Source organism: Lampris incognitus, chromosome 12 (assembly GCF_029633865.1).
Source record: "Lampris incognitus isolate fLamInc1 chromosome 12, fLamInc1.hap2, whole genome shotgun sequence".
Taxonomy (NCBI): domain Eukaryota; kingdom Metazoa; phylum Chordata; class Actinopteri; order Lampriformes; family Lampridae; genus Lampris; species Lampris incognitus.
The window spans coordinates 28,975,265-28,990,732 of record NC_079222.1 but is presented as its reverse complement, the minus strand read 5'-3'; the positions used below and the strand labels follow the sequence as shown (position 1 = coordinate 28,990,732).

The 15,468-nt window shown below is 45.9% G+C and overlaps 1 protein-coding gene across 3 annotated transcripts in view; it reads left to right on the top strand.

Moving 5' to 3' along the window:
- Positions 1–1,450: 1,450 nt before the first annotated feature.
- Positions 1,451–15,468, top strand: part of cabp1b (calcium binding protein 1b) — a 20,607-nt gene continuing 6,589 nt past the window's right edge. Inside the window, exon 1 of one of the 3 annotated variants that reach the window (XM_056290961.1) lies at positions 1,451–2,098. In XM_056290961.1, the coding sequence (XP_056146936.1) occupies positions 1,451–2,098 (648 nt within the window). Of the gene's footprint in view, positions 2,099–10,591; positions 10,655–12,535; positions 12,578–15,468 lie in introns of those variants that run through there. The other 2 variants (XM_056290963.1, XM_056290962.1) reach the window with 2 other exon arrangements.

Here is a 15,468-nt window from a genome sequence, read left to right as displayed (position 1 = left end):
AAAGTGGGATTGGACAAGCGCCGTTCTGGGGCGGTACTTTGCGAAAGGCCAATTGAGCTACGACGCAAACAGGAAATAGTATTGGAAATAAAATGAGTTTACAGAGCCCAGGTTCTCTACTCGGTTACAGTGGGTTTTGAAACTGGTTGTCTGGAAGCTACTTCACGTTTAAAAAGCACACCATTCAATGTGATGCATTGTTATCTCAGAATGACTACCAACATGGAATTTGAAGGCATCGGTAATGAGCAGCAGAAGTCAGGCCTAATGTAGCTCTGGTTGAGAAAAGCTGTGCATTTAAACACAGTCTGCATCGGGTAGGCCTACTGTGGGAAAAACCGAGGTGAGAGGAAACAAGTCAAATTCATGTTTCTATAAAAGCAATGAATAAAAAATGTATTTGATGTTTTGGGGGGTTGGTGCTATGAATCTATGGCAGGATTAAATGCACTGGTGTAGCCCACTAGGCAGTATAGCCTGGGACAGTAATTCGCTGCTATCTCCAAACCATCATTTTTCTGTCATAGATAGATACCTTTGCAGGATAGGGTGGACTGAATTATGCTACAGATATAGCTAGAGACCGGTGTAGTAGTGCAGTTATGATTCCTCTCTTTAAACGTGTATTTCATACCAAATAATGTTGTTTTCTAGATCTAGTTACATTCCTGATGGCGATCACACATTTAACAGACCTGCCACTTGTTGAGTTGTGAGGGCATCTCCGTGGTACTTTTCAAATGATTTATTCGATTTTTTTTCTTTTGTAGTGAACAGTGGATAGTGTAATTGTACATTGAAGCAAGTAAAGGCAAAACAGAAAGGCAAATGAGGGCTGATGTCCCTGCTTCCCCTCCATGTCCAATTTAGGCTGCAGCCTACTTAGTGCATGGTATCAAGAGCTAGCAGAAGAGGAACATATCTGGTTATAAGGCAAGATACAACAAAAACAACAAAAACAGAGTAATAACATGCCTTTATCAGATGGCTTATTATGAGAAACGGGCCTACTTTGTTACGTGGGAAATATTTTGGAGAGGTTCGGGGGGAGGGGGGGGGCTCAGATGGGGACAGTAGCCTGCAGGAGCATGTAACCCTTCCAAAGACAAATATCACTGACGCTCCATGAGCAAGAAGTGAAGTGTCAGAATAGCCGGGCTCGCCTTGGCAGTGGTAGGAAATGAAACGGCAAATCAAATTTATTTATTTGTTTATTCGTTTGTTTGTTTATTTGTTCTGTGCCACAGTGGGAGCAGGTGTGTCTGTCTGAACTGAACTTCATCATCACGTCGAGCGGTAGTAGGTAGTCTGCACGTACTGTGAGTGCACGCTCAGTTAAGGCTGCTCCGGTCTACAAGGTGACTGGCTCGTGCTGAACACCTATACAAGTGAGGGGCTGCCTTCTCCCACACAGCCTCCGCTCTAACCAACGAGGGGAAGGGGACCGGCGATGAGCTCCTCTCTGCCGAAAAGCGAACCCGCCGCTTCGCTGTCGAGGTCATCGGCGGCAACTCGCAGATCCGCGCATCCGGAGCAAGGGGCGCTTGGTCACCGGAGTCACCGCGGTCACCGCCATCCTAGCGGAGTACCGGAGGATGCGGGATGGACACAAGACCGCGAGGCTAGCGCGCGCAGACCTCTCTGTCAACCGAGACACACCGGCGGCGACCCGCGGGTCCAGACAAGCCAGTCCTACCGGCAAAGCAGCCCCCAGGATGGCGGCTACGGCCAAGAGGACGCGAGGCACAGGAGTCAGAAAGAGCGCAGCAAGTCTTCCAGGTCCAGACACTCGCACCACCACCACCACCACGACACCTCCAGAGACGAGCCGCCTCCGGCACACCACCCGGCTGGCTCTCGCCCGGACGGACGAACCTCGTCCATTTCATCGTGTCCAAGCCACCCGGATCCCGCTGCTTTCTTCTTCGAGTCCAAGGAGAGAATGAATACGGGGTCATCGGCCAGCCTCAACTCTGACCTACCTGCGACGGGAGCACCTGCTCCGTCCTCGTCCAGCCGCACCAGCAAAAGACTAAGCACAACCTCGTCTGAATACGAATCCAGGCTGCACCCTATAGTGAAGTCCGTTTTTGGACAGGTAAGGAGATATAAGCTGATGATAAAATAAAAATAAAAAAAAAACTTTTGAGATAGTTGCAAAGCTACATTTAAAACTAAACAAAGTAGATATCATGAAGCCTATTGGCTGCCCAGCGGAGTCATATAAACCGGCCTGTGTTGAATCACATAGCCAGTTAACAAACTTTACTCTGTATCAGTACGACTGAGTTACTTGTCATTCCTCCGTCCATCCATCAAACGCCACCTTGAGGGTCATCGGCTGGGCTCGGCTATTGGATTTCACACGCACACGCGTGCACACACGTGCACACACATCCACATACACTACCGTTCAAAAGTTTGGGATCACCCAAACAATTTTGTGTTTTCCATGAGAAGTCACACTTATTCACCACCATATGTTGTGAAATGAATAGAAAATAGAGTCAAGACATTGACAAGGTTAGAAATAATGATTTGTATTTGAAATAAGATTTTTTTTACATCAAACTTTGCTTTCGTCAAAGAATCCTCCATTTGCAGCAATTACAGCATTGCAGACCTTTGGCATTCTAGCTGTTAATTTGTTGAGGTAATCTGGAGAAATTGCACCCCACGCTTCCAGAAGCAGCTCCCACAAGTTGGATTGGTTGGATGGGCACTTCTTTGAGCAGATTGAGTTTCTGGAGCATCACATTTGTGGGGTCAATTAAACGCTCAAAATGGCCAGAAAAAGAGAACTTTCATCTGAAACTCGACAGTCTATTCTTGTTCTTAGAAATGAGGGCTATTCCATGCGAGAAATTGCTAAGAAATTGAAGATTTCCTACACCGGTGTGTACTACTCCCTTCAGAGGACAGCACAAACAGGCTCTAACCAGAGTAGAAAAAGAAGTGGGAGGCCGCGTTGCACAACTGAGCAAGAAGATAAGTACATTAGAGTCTCTAGTTTGAGAAACAGACGCCTCACAGGTCCCCAACTGGCATCTTCATTAAATAGTACCTGTTAGAGCCTGTTTGTGCTGTCCTCTGAAGGGAGTAGTACACACCGGTGTAGGAAATCTTCAATTTCTTAGCAATTTCTCGCATGGAATAGCCTTCATTTCTAAGAACAAGAATAGACTGTCGAGTTTCAGATGAAAGTTCTCTTTTTCTGGCGATTTTGAGCGTTTAATTGACCCCACAAATGTGATGCTCCAGAAACTCAATCTGCTCAAAGAAGTGCCCATCCAACCAATCCAACTTGTGGGAGCTGCTTCTGGAAGCGTGGGGTGCAATTTCTCCAGATTACCTCAACAAATTAACAGCTAGAATGCCAAAGGTCTGCAATGCTGTAATTGCTGCAAATGGAGGATTCTTTGACGAAAGCAAAGTTTGATGTAAAAAAAATCTTATTTCAAATACAAATCATTATTTCTAACCTTGTCAATGTCTTGACTCTATTTTCTATTCATTTCACAACATATGGTGGTGAATAAGTGTGACTTTTCATGGAAAACACGAAATTGTTTGGGTGATCCCAAACTTTTGAACGGTAGTGTACATACACACACGTGCACACACATACACACACGTGCACACACACACACGCACATGCATGCACACACGTGCGCACACATGCACAACACAACTTCATTTAAACCGTTAGGTCTGCCTGCCATCGTGTTGCCTCGAGCTCCTCTTGCTCCGCTCAACATGGTCGTGTTTGGTTTTGCTACGGTGCAGCATGGAGCATCGCATATGTACACTGTACCTGAACAAGAACCACATCTATAGACACACAGTGTCAATAAAACAGATGTTTTTTTTTCAAGAGCCTATTTTGAGTTTAAAATTTGGCATCCGGTCTCCAATATCAGTGAGGGGATGCGTGCAATTACAAACAATTTGAGTTTGCCCTTGAAAAAAAGTGCCTGTTAATCTTTGCTTCCAAAACACGTGTACTCTTGAAACGATCTGTCTGTCAATGATTTAGTGAGTAAATTTTCTATCACACCTGTAAGTGTAACACCATTTTACTGTAGTTTCAACATTTGGGAGGGATAATCACGTCACATGGCTGCAGAGCTCGACAGCTTAGAGAGAAGTGATCCACATCATGTCCTTTACACGGTGAAATGTCAGGTGACGGGCAGGTGGAGAACATAAGCCATATGTGACTATAGAGACCCAGTCTCCCCAGCTGAGTACATTAAATATGGATGCATGGTTTCGGTCCAAAATTCCCTTCTGTATGTATCTGATAACCATCAGTTTGATGCGGGGGGTTGTGAGGTTGCTGAGTGGCTGGTCGGTGGGGCTGTCATGCGTCCCAATATGAATGAAGCCACCCTCATCACGAGTGTCACCTGAGCAAAGGCCGGGGGATCGTTTTTCCAGTGTGGAAAACATTGCAAAGAATAAAACACAAGCACGCAGGGACATACACACAAACACACACAAACACACACACATGCGCGCATACTCGAGCTCAGAGACACACACGGCACTCCAGAAACGTGTACTGTCACACTGCACGGTAAACACACGTGCACACACATGCACACACATATACATACACACACGTGCACACATGCACTTACATGCACACGCATCCACATACATGCACACACGTGCACACATGCACACAAATCCACATACATGCACACACGTGCACACACATGCACTTACATGCACACGCATCCACATACATGCACACACGTGCACACATGCACACAAATCCACACACATTCGCACACACGTGCACACATCCACATACATGCCCACACATGCACACACATCCACATACATGCACACACGTGCACACACATGCACTTACATGCACACGCATCCACATACATACACACACGTGCACACACATGCCGGTAAATCAGTAATTTCCCGATCGATCCTTGATACCGGGTGAGGGAAAGTGATGTAATGAAATCAAGTGATCACGTGCTACCAGAGAATGAAACATTGGGTTATGTACCTTTGTCCTGACCAGTAGTGGGTGAAGGGGTACTTTGGTGAGTGAGGGTTGTTGTAGATTTTTCTTATCCTTTTAATGGGCTCTTGCCCCAGCAACCCCTGGGAAGAATAATCATTGGTCAAATATTGGAGCAAACAGAATCTTTAATGCATCTGCAGATGGAGAGTCATATAGTCACAGAAGTCAGTCTGTGAGGATGTGCTCTAACTTGAGCTGGAGGTAGTGGTTTTTTTATAGAGCAGTCCGTCGCGTCATACCCTATGTTCCTTGCATTAACCAAGGTGTTATCTTACAAAGGAATGCAGGAAAACATCTACGTTAATCATGTCCTGTGTCCGGTGTGTGTCTGTGGGTCCGTTGCACCTGTCTTTGCTGTACCAGGCAGTTCCTGGGATGTGGCAACGGGGAGGCAAGCATGATAACAGTTGGTATGTGTGTCTGCGGTGAGTGAGAAGTTTCATACACACAGAGAAGTGGAAAACTACAGAGTACATACGGAGTGCATATGGAGTACATTTTGTACTCCACAGGGTCCATGGCAAAACTGGGCCGTTTTCCCCATCTCTTCTCTCCTGCATCCCATCACCTATACTATATACCCCATACTAATACAGCAGTGTTCCTCAACGGACCACATTTTGTTATTTTTATGCATATTGTTGTCTTTAGTTCATATTTTACACTGTGCTCATATAGATTACCAATGTGCTCATTATTACTTTCCTTCCTGTTTCACTGAGATTGCCCTCTCAGTTTTGATGAAAATCTCAAGAGGAGACGATTACCTCCACATGTGCTAATGTGTGCCAAAAATAGCTACTCTCAATTTAAGCTAATGCGTCAATCAACCTTGGGAGTCCTGGTGGAGCAAAATCCATGCGGTGCGATGCCATATAAAGTATCAGGGCCTAACTACCGAGCCTTGAGGAACTCCACGCAGTAGCCCTTTGATACTTTCATTAAGTCACTACTTAACTGAACGAGGGTTTGGTCGTTAAAGCCTGCTTTACTGTGAAATGCTTCATTTACAGGCATAGTGGCGTGATTTCATTTTAAGGAACGTGAGTTATTTTGCAATTTTTTACAATAAAGTGGCACTGTTACGACTACAAATCTTATTTACCTGAAAGAAAATTCAAAGTTTATGAACCTGAAATTGCAGTTGATAAAGTAAGAGGACACCAGTTGCTCTCCTCACCGTCCATTTATCTCGCCGTTAAGGTAACAAGAGACAGTTTGTAATACTGTTGTTAAACTAGATCACATTGAACATAAATTGCCTCCCAATTTTTCTGCAATTTTGTGACTCACAATGTGTGTGTCCCTGTGTGTGTGCATGTGTTGTGTCCGAATGTGTTGTGTGTATGCAAAGACAGAAATTGGTAAAGAAAGCTATGAAGAGAGAGAGAGAGAGAGAGAGAGAGAGAGAGAGAGAGAGAGAGAGAGAGAGAGAGAGAGAGAGAGAGAGAGAGAGAGAGAGAGAGAGAATTAAGACGGAGACAAATAACCACTACTAACTCAAAATTTCACGTTTTCTTATGTAATATCAAGGTCTGCATAGAGTCCCTACTGAACTCATCCGCTGCTTGTGAAATCTAAAAATAGCCCAGCCAAGACCTAATTATGAGAGACCGGGAGAGAGTGGAGGTTTTTGAGATGTTAAAAATATTCAAATCCATGGAAACTGACGAAGTGAATTTAAAAAAAAGAGAAATAAAGATGAATAACACGTGGTTGCCAGCGTGAGAAAACATCTTCTCAGAGGCGCCAGTTTAAAGTCTACGCTTTCAATATTCATAAGGCTGAGCTGACGCGTCATTACCAAAGGCTGCTGGGAGTTTAGAATAAGGACAAGTGTGGAGAGCTATTTGAATATATTGGCCTATTTATTAGACAGCTGAATATTCATGTGATAAAGATTATTTTACTGTGAAAAATTACAGCCCCCAAAGCAGGCTTGAACCAGAATTTACAAAAAAAAAAAACCAAAACAACAACAACAACTTCATTGCCTATATCTATTTATATGGAGACTTTATTCTGTTATCAAACAGCTAAGGTTGCACCAAAGACCTTGGTCAAAGGCAGAGGAGGTGTAGTTTTATGTCCCCATAGAAGCCATGCTCCCATTTCCAGAGGTTTCAGAAGATCACTGTAGATGCTGTGGCTCTTTGTGACCTCGTTTCACGAAGGTCCTGTAGCAGTCTGAAACGAGGATACAGGCCTACCTTGCTCTATTCAAATGACGGTTTAATGAAGATTTTTTTTCTTTAATCTTTCAGCGTCACTGAAAATGTCTTACTGAGTATGACAAGCTCCTCAAATAACACAGGATTAACGTTAGATGGACGGGTATGCGGAATAACCAGAAGAGGGCGCAGTCACTACTTACTTTTTATGGGAATTCACAGGGAGCGAGCGAGAGAGAAAGAGAGAGAGAGAGAGAGAGAGAGAGAGAGAGAGAGAGAGAGAGAGAGAGAGAGAGAGAGAGAGAGAGAGAGAGATTAACAGACAGCCCATTGTGTTTCACATCAATCGGCGAGGAGAAGTGAAAGAGCACAGAGTGAAAACGAAGCGAGTGAAGGAGCTGGATAAATCGGGGCGAGAAGAAAGGGCAAATGCGAGTAGAGCAACTATGCCGGCAGATGTTAGGACGGTTATATAATGTGCACACTCATCACCTCTGCTCTGCTCTCACCTAGCAGTTCTGAGGAAAATGCGAGGGAGCTGTAAAAACACAGATCAGATGAGGTTTCCTTTTCCTCCACACCTTTTCCTGCTTCTCGTGTTAGCCTCATGCCACTGACCTTACATTTATTTATTTTTTTGTTTATCACTGTTTCCTTCCTTTTTCCCCTCTCTTTTACTGAACACTTCCACTCATTGTGTCTTGATGCACGCTCAATAATCCAGGTAAGAACATCAAAGAAGGCTGCGTCAGTTCATCTGGATACAACGTTTGTATCCAGTTTATAAACGTTGTATCCAGTTTATAAACGTTTGTATCCAGTTTATAAACGTTTGTATCCAGTTTATAAACGTTGTATCCAGATGAACTGACGCAACCTTCTTTGATGTTCAGCTGATTCAACCTCGGTAAAGTCTGAGAGCAAATGGCAGAGTAGGCAGAGGCACGCATTGTGCATGGAAAACAAAAAAGAAAAAGGGTATGAAAAAAAGGGGGTATGAGTGTCGTGCATGCCACATCACATCTCTTCTAGTATATTTCTTACGCACTATAAACTATTTATAGACACCTATGGGTATATTTTTGCACTCCACGCAGTGGCGGCAGTGAAAGAGGTGGAAATTCTCCCTATTTAGCTAAATCCCCTTTTGATATGGGGATTAGCCGTGAAATGTAAAAAGCTCGGGGGTGTGTGATTATGTGTGTGTACACACTGCAACGTAATACTCGCGATGTGTGTGTGTGTGTGCGCGCGTATTGATATTCAGTTATATTTTTGGAAACCTTCAGCTACCGAGAGGGCAAATCAGCGTCACAAAAAAAAACGGGTTGTGTGTATACAAGCGCGCAAGAAACGTGAAAAATTAGACAAAGATTAGCGGCGGAAGAATTTTAAAACAACCATGTGGTTTTAATATATTAACACGAGAAAGGCGTCCGGGTGGCGTAGGCGTCTATTCCGTTGCCTACAACACGGGGATCGCTGGTTCGAATCCCCGTGTTACCTCCGGCTTGGTCGGGCGTGAAGCCGGATGTGGGTATGTATGTGTCCCGGTCGCTGCACTAGCGCCTCCTCTGGTAGGTCGGGGCGTCTGTTCAGGGGGAGGGGGGAACGGAGGGAGGGGGTAGCGTGATCCTCCCACGCGCTACGTCCCCTTGGCGAAACTCCTCACTGTCAGGTGAAAAGAAGCGGCTGGTGACTCCACATGTATCGGAGGAGGCATGTGTGTAGTCTGCAGCCCTCCCCGGATCGGCAGAGGGGGTGGAGCAGAGTCCGGGACGGCACGGAAGAATGCATTGGGTTATTGGCCAGATACAATTAGGAGAAAAAGGGGGGAAATTCCACCCCCTCCCAAAAAAAAGGAGAATTCCTATCGACTCGTTAATAGTTAATAATCATGAAATAATTCCTATAGACTCGTTGTTCTTCGGTAAAAGTGGAAAATATTTAATTGGGTCACAGCCAGCTTCACCTGGGACTGGTGTTTAGTAATGTATCGGTATACAGTAGCCTCGTGTGTTGGACTAACAATTTTATTTCGGTGAAACTAATTTGAAGGAGTTATCCACGAATTAAAACCGATGCTCCAGCCCAAGGACGGGTAGATGACGTACCCACGTGAAGGTCAGCGGCCTCGGTCTTATTCTGCCTGCAGTGTCTTTCAGGCTGCGCTCATCAGCTGATTAACCCTGACACATCTGTTAACGTACAGCCCCACAGTCGCTTCCTATCCCTCCTCTTCCTCCTCTCAGCTGTGGGAATATGTGCACCGTGCACTCATATCTTATTGACTGTTCAAATTACAATTTTTTGTTTTTCTCCCGTAAACATTAATTTGCATGCCATAAATTAAATAAAAAGCAATGCCTAGATCCCTGTCTCGCATGATGTTTACAGAATAACTCTCATGTTTAAATAAATGGGACGCATAAAAACCGTATAACCATCCCTCTCTGTCACACTCCCACAACTCTCTTTTGGGACTGTTCAGTCTCATATGGGACTGTTATGACAGAATTAGCTCAAACAGGATTATCTTTGACCTCAATGTCTTCACTGAAGAGCAAAACCAATTATTAATATTTCATTGTATAATTAGCTGCCTGTGTGACATATGCATGTGAATGCCTGTGTTGTGTAGACCTTGATTTATACACATATGCATATTATGATATGCATAAGCATGCATCTGTATTTAGAAATCTTAAATTACCATATATGACCATTAAAATGGTAGCACAGCGGGGGTGTCATAGCGTAGCGGGCTATTCCGTTGCCTACCAACATAGGGATCGCAGGTTCGAATCCCGTGTTACCTTCGGCTTGGTCGGGCGTCCCTACAGACACAATTGGCCGTGTCTGCAGGTGGGAAGCCAACTGTGGGTGGGTATGTATCCTGGTCGCTACACTAGCGGGACACCTGTTTGGGGGGGGGGGGGTAGCGTGATTCTCCCACTCGCTACGTCCCCCTGGCGAAACTCCTCACTGCCAGGTGAAAAGAAGCGGCTGGCGACTCCACATGTATCGGGAGGAGGGGGAGTCATGTGGTAGTCTGCAGCCCTCCCCTGATCGGCAGAGGGGGGTGGAGCAGCGACCGGAACGGCTCGGGAGAGTGGGGTAATTGGCCGGAAACAATTGGGGAGAAAAAATGGGGAAAAAATGGGAGCCCAATTATTCCAGTTATATTGTGAGATTTGTGATTAGTTTTCTCAGTATGTAATGGAAGAAGCTATGTAAATCTGCAGAGAGAGAGAGAGAGAGAGAGAGAGAGAGAGGGAGTGTGTGTGTGTGCGCCGTGTGTGTGTTTGAATGGATAATAGAAGAAGAAGACAAAGTTGAAGACGTAGAAGAAGAAGAAGTAGTAGAAGAAGAAGAGGAAGAAGGAGAGAGAGAGAGAGAGAGAGAGAGAGAGAGAGAGAGAGAGAGAGAGAGAGTGCATGAGCATACCCTGGGCTGACATCATGAGAGCTGACGGCTCCTGTGCCTGATGTCTGATGCGTTGCGAAGTTCACAATGAGCCTCCGGTGAGACGCTGGATGATTCACCCACCGACAAACATGGAGGCAACCAGAGATGAACTGAAAGAAAGAGAGATGCGAGAGGACTTTTCGTGTAAATTTGGATGTTGGGATAAGAAAGAATAGAGAAGAGCTAATGATAGAAATAATTTAAAAGAGGGGAGGGGGGGGCTTATGACAGCCAACGTTGCCTTTGGGGTTGATTCCTTCTTGTACCAAGCAAAACCACGTGCTAAGATGTCCGAACCCCATGTAAGTGGGGTTTCTTCGTATTCTGGCTCTTAAACAGATACCCGGAGAATTTACAAGAAGATCCAAACTAATCTCAGTCAGCCTGCCTGCGCGTGTGTTTCTCAAGAACGCGTGAGCATTCGCGCCTATCAGTGTGCGCGCGTATCTGTTTACATTCCTGGTGGTCAGCAATGCGCGTCTTTTACGCATCCCGATTCAAGCCCCTCGAGCTTAAAACGACTTTGTGACTGGCATGCCTATGTTGCTGTGCACGAGAGTCCAAGCGACGGGAAGAGCGGAGAGAGATGCGAGGGGCACAGAGAGAGAGAGGAGAGAGAGAGAGAGAGAGAGAGAGAGAGAGAGAGAGGAGAGAGAGAGGAGAGAGAGGAGAGGGGGGGGTGGGGACATGCGAGAGCAAGGGAGGGCGAGAGCGTGTGTTATATTTTTAGCTTTCCAGCCCCACATCCGTGTGTGTTTAATCGAGTGTGTATGCGTGTGTGTGTTTGGATTAGTGTCTCCAGTGTCTTGCTCAGGGGAAGGTAATATGCTTGTCCGAACGAGCCTCTTTGTCACATCCCCTTCACATAGATGGTTTATAACTGTGCAACTGAGAGAGAGCGAGAGAGAGCGAGAGAGAGACTGGGGAGAGAGAGAGAAGGAGAGACTGGGGGAGAGAGATAGTGGGAGAGCGTGTGTGAGAGAGAGTGAGTGTGTGAGAGAGAGGGCGAGTGAGAGAGAGAGCGAGAGAGCGAGAGAGAGAGGAGAGAGAGAGGGAGAGAGAGAGAGAGAGAGAGAGAGAGAGAGAGAGAGAGAGAGAGAGAGAGGAGAGAGAGAGAGAGAGAGAGAGAGGAGAGAGAGAGAGAGAGAGAGAGAGAGAGAGAGAGAGAGAGAGAGAGACTGGGAGAGAGAGAGACTGGGAGAGAGAGAGGAGAGACTGGAGAGAGATAGTGGGAGAGAGTGTGTGAGAGAGAGCGAGAGAGTGTGTGAGAGAGAGGGCGAGTGACAGAGAGAGAGAGCAAGAGAGAGAGAGAGACAGGCAGACAGATGGAGAGAGGGGAGGGAGAGTAGAGGGAGAAAGAAGACATTGGAGAAGAGAGGATGGAGAGCGACTGAATAAGCAATCTTGCATTTTCTAGTTTGGGCACTTGCTCTCATTCTCACCACATGCATGCTTCCTCTCACCTCCTACTCTTCGTCTTGCACCGATCTCTCCCTCGTTCTTCTCTGCATCTTTTCTCCTTTGTCTCAATTTACCTCCCCTCTTTATCCCCCTGAACTCCTCGTATCCTTCCCTCGAGAATATCTTTCATCCCTGCAACTCTTTTTCTCTTTGGTCTCTCCCCCACTCTTATGATATCTCCCCCCCCTCCCCCCCCTCTTTACCAAAATGTCCTCTTGTTTAGTCGATGACCCACTGAAACCCTTTCTCCCTTGCAAACCAACCTTCGTCCATGCATGCCCCGCCACACACGTGTATGCAAACACACACGCATACACGTGCACTCACACACAGACACACTAACACAGACTCGGTTAGAGAGAAAACATAAAACAAGGATTTTACAATGGGCAACTCTGTTAAGTCGCTTAAAAAATTCTCCAAGAAGGTAAGGTTCTTCAGGAGGTCATCAGCTAGCTTGTGATCTTCTTGAATTCCCCCCAAAAAACAAATTCTGCATGTTTTCTCCAAACCTGACTGGGGGCTTATTTACTGGACTTGTATTTATATACGCCTGACTGAGTGTTGACCAGCATGCTATCTTGAGCCCTCCGCCGTGTCTTGCAACGCTATAGGGACTAGAACATGTCAACGCTATAGGGACTAGAACATGTCAACGCTATAGGGACTAGAACATGTAAGTGGCTATTGGAGGAGACAGGACAGCCTAGTATATCATGTCGTTGTCGTGTCCAAGCTTAGCCTGCTAACACTTTGCCCTCAGAGGAGCCCACTGGCTTGCCCAAAATATGTTCTGGTAAAATAAAACATGCATTGTAGCTGGACTGGGACATTGTTCAGCTTTTGTTGTCTCTCCATAGACTACGTTACTATCAGGGCATAAGCCTCTTATCATGTGTGTTTTTTGTGCAAAGAAAACCATTGTAAAATACATTTGCTACTTATTAGTGTGTACATACTGCGTGTGTTGGGGGGGGGGGTCTATCGGTGCATCCCTAGAGGAACCCCTGGATTTTCTACCCCTATTTCGCTCAGTTTTACCAGTCGCGCTTGCTACAGTAAGAGCTGTACTAATACCTATTGACTTGGGTGACTGGGGTCAGGCTCGTGGATCCTGTCATCAGCAACCTTTTAAGTGAGGCAGCTCACGTTACCCGCGTCTCACCCCATCAGCCAACAGGTGGCACCACCTTGTTGAGCTGCACCTGCAGGACGTGCTCAGCACAGCGTGCGCAAAGCGAACGTGTTCCTCCAGCCATCTATCTATTGCGTTGTCTGAAACGTGATGTTGGATAAATGCCCTTTTGAGGTGATTTAGAGCTATTCAATTTACAATAGCCTCTCTAAAAAAGCATTGAAGCAATCAACTCCAGTGCCCACCCGAAACCATCGTGTAAGCATAACTCCACACATGTCTAAATGTAATTATGTTCTAAAAAGTTGAACACTATAGAAGTGTTGATGTATGGCCACGCATCTCTCACACGGGTTCAGTCTGTAGTAGTTTTATACCCCTTTTCCATCACGTGCTCGAACTGGCTCTCGGTGTAGCGCGGGCATTTCACAACACGTTAACGTACCCTCGTCAGCAACGGCACATCCCTGAGCAAGGGCAATATGAAAAATAAATGTTTATATAATCTGTCCAGGATAGGTAAGCATGGTAGGACATGACCATTGCTATTGCGACATCGTCAGTAGGGTGAAACTAACATGTCTCGCAGCGGTCTGAACCCCTCTCACGTGCCCTGTCTTCCCTCTCATGCTGTCGCCTTCCTCGTTCCCTTTTTTGGGTTTTTTTTTTGTGTTACGTAACTTCTAGCATATTGGCTTACTATATTTAAGTATTTTGCTGACATGACATGCAGTCAAACAGTCCTGCCCCATGCATCACTTGCTAAGATAACCAGCAGGCAAGTGCACCATTCCTGTGGTGGCCGCTGTAGCAGGGCAGGACCTGGCACCGGGACCGGTACGGTACCAGATGGACTGTGAAGGTCATATATGTGTATTAGAGGGCAAAGCTAAATAATGCGTGTGTGTGTGTGTAAGGACAATGATATGCATCTATGCTTCTGTTCAACTATAGAAGCATTTAAAAGTGCGTGGTGTGCTTGTTTTGGCAACTAAAAGAAACAAAGCAGAAAGAGGAGTGTGCCTTCTCAGTGATTTGTCTTGATGCGTGCTGAATAATCCAGGTGAGAATATCAGAGAAGGCTGAATCACTCATCTGGATACAATGTTTCATCCCCTCATCTAGGTGACCTCTTCAGTCAGTTTATGAAACATTGTATCCAGATGAACTGATCCAACCTCCTTTGATCCTCGGCGATTCTTAATGTCGGTGGATCCACCGCCTTCACCTTACCAGCTCACGAGTCCGTCCTCGTTTGAGTCGCGTTATTGGATGACAGGAATTAAAAACCTTCCGCCCATAGACTCGTGGTTTCCACCCCGGCCTGCATGTGGCAGCTCTAAATGTGGGTGAAGGAACATGTTCAGCTGTGCTGCAGACTAACTGAGACAGAGGGAGGCTGAACAGATACAGCCGGCTGTAGCAAAGTCAAGTTGTATTTGTGTAGCCTTGTTTTTTTTTTTTTAGTTACAGTCTCAGTGGGCTTTACTTGCACACCATGCAAAACAAGTAGATACGCTAGTTAACAGGATGGCACCTCTATCGTCCATTATCTAATGAAATGTGTGTATAGTGTGTGTATATTTTTTGTGAGATTTCAATACACAATTTTCCAGTGTGTGATTACAATTCCAAAGAAGGCACATACATTTGTATCATTTTGTCAGACCAGTTGTCCAACCCTTATTTGTCTCTATATATTTGGGCGGCAGTGGTTAGAGCTGTCGCCTCATAGCAGGAAGGTCGTGGGTTCGAACCCCGGAGTTGTCCAACCTCGGGGGTCATCCCAGGTCGTCCTCTTTGTGGAGTTTGCATGTTCTCCCGGAGCACGCGGGTTTTCTCCGGGTGTTCCGGTTTCCCCCACCATCAAAAAAGCCATGCATGTTAGGGTTAGTACTGCTGTCTGTGCCCCTGACCGAGGCATGCAAGAAGAACTGGGGTTGGCCCCCGGGTGCTGCATGGCGGCTGCCCACTGCTCCCAGCTACACAAATGCAGGGAGGAATTTCCCCACAGGGATCAATAAATGATCTAAAATAAAATAATATAAAAAATGCAGATGGTCTTTTGAGCAGGGCCTGTTGCCGCCTCTGTGAACAGAGCTGTGTGTTGTGAGAAGGCCGTTCAGCCCCTGGTTGACTTGCTTATTGTTCATTATCATTAAATGGCTGGTTGAATTCAAGAC